This window comes from Acomys minous (assembly GCF_964271855.1).
Source record: "Acomys minous genome assembly, chromosome: 11".
Classification (NCBI taxonomy): Eukaryota; Metazoa; Chordata; class Mammalia; order Rodentia; family Muridae; genus Acomys; species Acomys minous.
Genome location: NC_140492.1, coordinates 9,798,110 through 9,805,936, shown reverse-complemented (window position 1 = coordinate 9,805,936; position 7,827 = coordinate 9,798,110). Strand labels below are relative to the sequence as shown.

At 40.7% G+C, this 7,827-nt stretch overlaps 1 protein-coding gene across 1 annotated transcript; it reads right to left on the bottom strand.

The window, feature by feature from the left end:
• Positions 1–3,008: 3,008 nt before the first annotated feature.
• CLDN8 (claudin 8) lies at positions 3,009–5,400 on the bottom strand. The gene has a single exon (XM_084800540.1). The coding sequence runs from the start codon at positions 5,151–5,153 to the stop codon at positions 4,476–4,478; it is 678 nt and encodes a 225-aa protein (XP_084656666.1). The 5' UTR covers positions 5,154–5,400; the 3' UTR covers positions 3,009–4,475.
• Positions 5,401–7,827: the final 2,427 nt, after the last annotated feature.

Sequence of the window (7,827 nt, the reverse complement as noted above, 5' to 3'; positions counted from 1 at the left end):
TGTTGTTGTTGACTTTTATTAAGACCACAATCTCTGTGTAGCCGCAGCTGTCCTGGAACTCACTCTGTACGCTAGACAGGGATCTGGCTGCCTCTCCCTCTGAGTGGTGGCATTAAAGGCCTGCACCACCACATGCAAAGCCTTCTTTCCATGGTTTCCATATGTGTGTATTTACCTAGACCTTCAGTGAGTTTTAGAAGAATGTGTTCTAAACAAAGAAGCGATCCAATGCTTGCTAGCCTGAGCTCCGCATTAGGTCAGTTGTGTTTGGGGATTTGTTTTTTGTAACAACCTTTCCTATTGTCCTAAGACCATGGAAAGGAAGGCAGAACTGTTAGGGGCTAACGGCCTTTCTTCCAGAAAGTCCTGGCTTAGAAGCAAGTCTAGGGTGGTTCTTTACTTTGACCTGAAGGCAGACTTTCTTTTTGTTTTGTTTTGTTTTTCCTGTTTATTGAAAATGACAGAACAGATTTCAACGGCCCCCGTGTGGTGTTTTGAAATTCATCCCAACTGCAGGCTGGGTGACCTGCACATTGGAGAGATTGCCAAAGTCCAGAAGCCTCAGTATTTCCTTGGTGTCAGGATCTACCTCAATGATCTCCTGGTCTAGGGCTGAGACCTCAGGAACATAATTCATTCTCTCTCTCCCTCCCTCCCTCTCTCTCTCTCTCTCTCTCTCTCTCTCTCTCTCTCTCTCTCTCTCTGTCTGTCTGTCTCTCTCTCTCTCTCTCTCTCTCTCTCTCTCTCTCTCTCTCTCTCTCTCCTCCTGCAACTTGATAGAGAGACCTCTTAATTGCTTCATCAGATGCATGAAATACCTGGCTATTTTGTTGCAGAGTTTCCTGCTGGGGATAATGGTGACCTTTCACACACTCACTTGTTGGTGTTGGAAGTCATTACCCAGACACATGTAGCATACACAAATCTTAAGCTTTGTATGTTGCTAACCATACCTAATCATTAGAAAAATACATATTTGTTTGAAGTCATAAACCAACGAGTTATAAAGTAAAAGACTAAGGCCACATCATCAGCTTAGAACATAACTCATAGAAAGTACAATGATTGTCGTGCATACACAGTCCTTGAGTTCAGTTTGCAGCACCACATACAGCAGGTGTTGTGGTACATACAAGTAGCCTCATAACTGAAGAGGTGAAGACAGGAGGAATGGAAGTTCACGGTCATCTTTAGCTATATAACAACTTTGAGGCCAGTCTGGTATACATGAGACCCTACCTTAAAGAAATAAATCATCTAGGGGAATAGGGTGAAAGAGGGAGGGAGGGAGGAATGGGAAGACACAGTGATGGGATAACAATTGAGTTCTAATCTGAATAAAAACATAAAAAAATAAGAAATAAATTATACTCATTTACTCTTTGTATCCTTTCTGTTTTGTGATAATATTTTCCCCTCTAAAATGATATTATAAAACCTACATTGGCACATGCTTTGCCACCAGCTGAATTATTTTTCAAGTTCTGTATGTCTCTTTCAGAATATTAAAGGCAAGTTTTGCCATGTGAGTTTTTTTGTATTTGGACATCAATCATCTAGTTGTCTTACTGGTCACGCACTGTTTCACTATCTGATGGAATTCACTTTCCAGATTATAAAATAGTTTTGGTTTTTTTCCCCTGCTACTTATTGTATGGAAGGCATTTGGGCTTTATGTTTCAGGAAATTCAACATGCTCTCAAAGATAGGGAGAAAGGGTGACGGAGATAATTTTGTATTTAATTCTTAAGTTTTGTACTTTTAAAGAAAGTGTACTGCTAATGTGTGTGGAGGATTCACATATCACACAGCACATATGTCAAGAGTTCTAGGGGTGGAAATCGGGGTTCTAGGCTTGCACAGCAGCAGCCTCTACCTGCTTAGCCTTCTTGCTATTCTTGCATATGTTAGGAACAATTGTAATAAGAATTTGGCCTTAGCCACAAATCCTTTGATGTGCAATCTTGTCCTAACAATGAGATGTCCTGGGGTAAAGGTGGCTCTGAAAGTGTGGGAGTGCTAACCATAGGAGGCCTGCCCTTTCCTGAAGAGAAAGGATGGGGTGCAGCAAGTACTAGAGGTGGGCAGACTGGGAGGAGAGGAGGGAAGTGAACCTGTGGCCAGATGTAAAATAAATAAATACATTCATCAAAAATAATTTGTTAACTACTGGGATGAAAATAGTATTGATACAATGACACAAGAATTTTTCTTTTTTGAGAAGAGATGGGGTCACAGTAAAGGTAGAAAGTGAAGAGACACTTCAGAAACACACGAGAACTCCATAGATTTCTGTTTCCATTGGAGGAGGGGCGGGGCAAGAAAATCATGAGTAGAGTTGGTGACACTTGGGGAAACGAAGTGATTGTTGATTGGATATCGACAGGTAGGAAACATGTTCTCTGGATTTCTTCTCTAAGCCACATGCTTGTTCTGTTTCTGCTCCTAACAAGGTGGATCGGCACTTGGTATAGTGAAATCAGCCTCATGGGGACAAGAGCTGCAGCTTTTCCATTTAATACCATGTACAAAGATTACATCATGAATCTACTGAAACGTAAGGAGCTCTCATCCAAGACCTTTGCAATAATGCCATCGCTTATGTTTTCTACTAGTATCATTGGCAATCAACGGACCCTTTTGAGGTTTTTCCCATTGGTGAATTCAAACAGCTACAATATTAATATTGCAAAGGTTTAATAATATAATTCCATAAACATGATATATACTCAAAAATCATTCAGGGTTATTTTTATTTTCTTTTATTTTATTAATTTATTAATATTACATCTCAATGGTTATCCCCTCCCTTGTATCCTCCCATTCCTCCCTCCCTCCCTCCCATTTCCCCCTTACTCCCCTCCCCTATGACTGTAACTGAGGGGGACTTCCTCCCCCTGTATATGCTCATAGGGTATCAAGTCTCTTCTTGGTAGCCTGCTATCCTTCCTCTGAGGGCCCCCAGGTCTCCCCATTCAGGGGACATGGTCAAATATGAGGCACCAGAGTATGTGTGAAAGTCAGGGTTATTTTTAATTCACATTTATTCTCCAAAGTTGAAATACACATGGACAACTGTTTAAAACACAATGATTACATACACAGTATTTACAACAAATACATCATATTGGGCCTAAGTACAATTGAAAATATTATTATTATATTCATCAATATTAGTGCATGTTTGTAGTCACTATAAGGCAAGTTGATTTTTAAATTACACACTACATAAAAACTATGTTCAAAATTAAAATAATCAATGCCAAGTTTTAAAACGTTGCACAAAGTCATAAAACAGAACTTGAATGTAAGAATGCTATATTGTTATAAAAAGGTGCAGTTATCCAATATAAAATGCATAAAGCAAGTAACACATATAATCATTTAATTAATATGAAGAAATGTAATATGAGCAACAGTTGTCTCAAATTAGGAGGAAGCACCCAGTAAAACTCAACAAAGACACAGCAACTCATCCTTAACAGAACTGAACAGAAATGACAACGTTGATTTAGTGGCATGAGTTCAGAAAGGACAAGTTTTTGGATTTGAAAGGTTCTACCTTTTGGGGGTAAGAAAGTGACAGTCACACATTCTTTTTTCTCCTTCATTTATTCCCTAAAATTATGCACAAATTGTGCTTGAACTGTCCCTTATGTATGTGACTTCATTTGAAAAATACATTCTTCTCTAAACATGAAAGTTAAAATAAATTAATTTTTCTGAAGCTGTTAATTTTTCTAAGACCACTGCTTTATCTCTCTTCTTAGCACAACCTTGAAAAAGTAATTTGATTTAAAAAAACATTTTGCCAAGATATCTGCATTTAAAACTTAAAAGATACTAATTCAATAAACAACAAAAACCAATGGCCTCTGGAGCAAGAGGATAAAGGTGATGGGATTTCTAACTCCTGGAGGCTGCAAAGCAGGATATCAGAAAGCTATTTAGTTTCCTTTGCACTAATGATTAAAGTCTCCATTTTAACCTTCACTATAAATAGAGTACACTAATCCTTAAGCTGTTTTTAGGCAATTAATACAGCCTTCTTCCCTTCTAGCCCAAGTTCCCCCTGAAAAGCAATCGCTGATTTCTATTTAGTCAGCATGATGGATTGGCATTTTACTTTAAATAGAACCACATAAGCCTGCCTCTATTTGTGTGAGAGATAACTGCCACCCTCGTCTACTTGTACAGTGGCATGACACGGAGAAATTACAGTTTAAACCAACAGTCTTAAGATGTGCCGTTTTAGAGCAACTTATAAAAGGAAGTGCTGTGTGAACCATTTGAGAAAACAAATGACTATGCTAAAAACCATTTATGGTATCATAGATGGTGCATGTTTCCTGTAATGAGTGCTAGGCAGTTAGGAAAGGTAAATGGATCCACTATGGCTCCATTTCTCTAAAATAGTGGCTGGTTCCGTGATTTGCTTGGCTTTACAGCTACAGTTAACACACATACACACACAACTATACATACTGACTTTTGGAGTATATGCTCGGGGACCTCTTTTCCACGCGGAAACTCCTTTGAGTGGTACGATGGGATGGTAGTGAGTACCGGTAACTGCTACTCCTTTCAGTGCAACAAAACACGCAACAGAACAGCACTCCTCCGGCGATCAGCACCAGCGCTGTGGTCCAGCCTATGTAGAGGGCTTCTCCAAGCTCACGCTTCTGGGCCACATCCACTAGCGGGTTGTAGAAGTCTCTGATGATGGAATTGGCAACCCAGCTGACAGGGATGAGCACAACCAAGCCAGTGATGACGAAGATGATGCCGGCTGTGAGCAAGATGCGGCTCTTCACATTCTCGTCGTCTCCGGTACACCTGGTGCACTTCATTCCGAGAATGGCCGTCATGAAAGCCAAGACGGACAGGACGGATGCAGCACACATCAGTCCTCTGGATGCCTGGAGGTCTGGACCAAGAGCCAGCAGGGAGTCATAGATCTTGCACTGCATTCTGATGTTGGCATGCCTCATGCAGTTCATCCACAGGCCTTCCCAGCGGTTCTCGAAAACCACGATGTTACTTTCGATAAAGGCAGACACTCTCCACTGAGGCATGATCGTTACAGCCACCGTGCCCACCATGCCAACACCACCAAGCACCAGTCCAGCCATTTGAAGAACGTAGGTAGCCATGGTCGACCCGAGTTTTATCCAGCTGTGGAACACTGAATAGGTAGGCAGGGCTGCTCTCAGGCAGAAATCTGTGTGCCTTTGGGAGGAAACAGTTCTCCGGTAGAAATGAGCTCGGAGAGCAGTGATTTTTCAATAGCAAGGGCAGCTGGCTTTGCTCTTTCTAGCTAGATCAAATCCAGTGCTGGCTGGTGAGACAACCCTCACCGCCACCCCCACCCCATTGGCTCCAACAGTAAGCTTGCAAATCAGGTGTGGCAACTTTCTTAGCCAATGCAGGGTAGGGGCGGGTGAGGGGTAAGGAGCTCAGGTGTGTCCCAACTCTGGATACTTGGGCAGGCTGGACTTGGAAATAAACATTCTTTGTACTTCTCTTTTTTCCAAGAAGACAGCAGTCTGTTTACCTAGAGGCATAATTATGAATGTTTGCACAATCATCAAGGACTGAGCCAGTCTCTGCCGGCAAGAGGCCCTAGCCTTCTCGCAGGTAACCCTGCCCCAAACTGCTGTGGCTGAGGTTACAATAAAATCTCTTCCTATGGATTCTGCACGGATGGCCCCAATGAGAAAGAAGGATTGGTAGATTGTTCATACCTGGGAAACCACATTCTTTGGGAAGCACGTGATCTGAAGGGTAGATTGTTTAGGACTTCAAAGCCAGCTCTCCTGAGGTGAGTTCAGCCAACCGGGCACTGCAAAAGCCGAAGCTAGGCCAAAGTAATTAAAGAAGCTCGTTGCCTTCCTCACTGGCATGAAACGTACATATTCTTTTAAGCCAGGAAAGCTACTTTTGGCATTTGCTTTTCTGAAAATATTGATTTATAATGAAGAGTTCAAACACACACACACACACACACACACACACAGCCAGATGGCTTCCCAAGGAGGGATCCCTAAAGTGCTAAAAAAAAAAAAAAAAAAAAAAAAAAAAAAAAAGATTGTCTGCAGCTACTAAAGCTGCAGCCTTATTTTTGAGCTTCCTACTCCCTACACTGTCTTCCAGTCTGAAGAGAGTGAAATTCTGGACATTGTGCAAGAAAACCCCAAGTCTCTGCAGATAGCTGTTATTTAAAGTAGCATTTGCATTGAAATTGATTATATGAGATGTTAACCAAAATTACCTTTCCTACCTAAAATAACATGTGTTATGCAAATATACTTAGCAGCTCCTAAATGCATGGCAACTTGAACTAAGTGTCTTTGCAAACTGACAATAGAAGTGTTGGTACAGTCAGCATGTGCACACTGAAGGTGGGCAGCTCCCGCTCGGGTTGGAAACGTCCTTTTAGAGGCCATCTTTTGCATTCTATTCTGCCATTCAAACTTCAAGCAATTTTCCTCCAGGTAGCCTAGGTTATCCCTAAACTTGCAAAGGAGCTGAGAGCATGCACTTGAACTCCTCCTATCCTTCTATCCTTCAAGGGCCAGGTTTGCAGGTGTGTGCTGCCAGCCCTGGCTTATTTCAGTGCTGGAGATCAAACTCAGGCCTTGGTTATGCCAGGAAACCACTCAGTTGACTGAACTACCTGCCCAGCCCCTCAAATTGTAATTTAGTTTCCTGTCACCATAACAGAATATTGACATAAAAATGACATGCCCACCCCTTTTTTAAAATTTTAGTTTTTATTTTTTGTTTTTGAGACAGGCTTGTGTAGTGTATACTATCCTTCCACTTGCTATGTAAGCAATAATGACCTTGAACTCCTGATCTCCCTACCTCTACCTCTAAAGTTCTAGAATTACAGGCATATGATTCGACACCTGTTACAGTAATAAGCCTTCCCACAAATATTTGCTTTTGTCTGTTTCTTTGTACCACATTAAGTCCAAAGATTGGAGAAACTGTTTCCTGCTCATTCATCACTCTTTGACATTCTAATGGTCTAAAAAATGAGTACCATACGGAAACTTTTGAAACAAAATCTATGCAGGGCAGAGAAGATGGAGATGCTCAAGGAAAGCAACCTCAAAGAACAAGGAGTGGGGGGGATCAAAGATCTGTTTTATTATATTGGGTATTTTGAACTAATTGATAATTTAAAATGTTATATTTCCACTGATTTCTTAGTTTGTTTACCTGTGAAGAGCTCATTGTCTTTCATAATCCTGATACAGAAACAAATATCAGCATCTTCTACATCAAATTTTATCAGTTTTAACAGATTCATAATAGACAGGGTAATAGAAAAAGATTATTCTGGCAAGGTATCTTCAGTCTACAAATGATGACATGAAACTGAATCTGGAGAGAGTTTTAACCTTTAATTGTCCAACTGAAAAATAAATAAATAACAGACATAATTTTAAAATGAAAAATGAATGATGGCATTGGTTGGATAATGACCATCCTGCCTATAATTAAGGGTTGAAAGGTCATGTCTTAGCCACAAAAATTGAATTTCTGAATACCCATGTCATAAATGTTCTCGGAGCTCTGTATAAATATTTCTGAGCATTTGCATCAGAATGGGCATGTGAGACAGAGTAGCCATGAAACTGAATGTTCCTCAAGCATGCATAGATACAGCTGACTTTATCTGTAACTTACCCTCCCCCCACCCCAAGCATTGGGCTATGTTAGAAACTCCGTTGTGTAAATGTTCTTCTCGTTTAAAGAGGATTTAGTGCTTTTCAACTGAAATTGTTTTAGCCAAAAGATTAAGACCTGTTTGAGAAA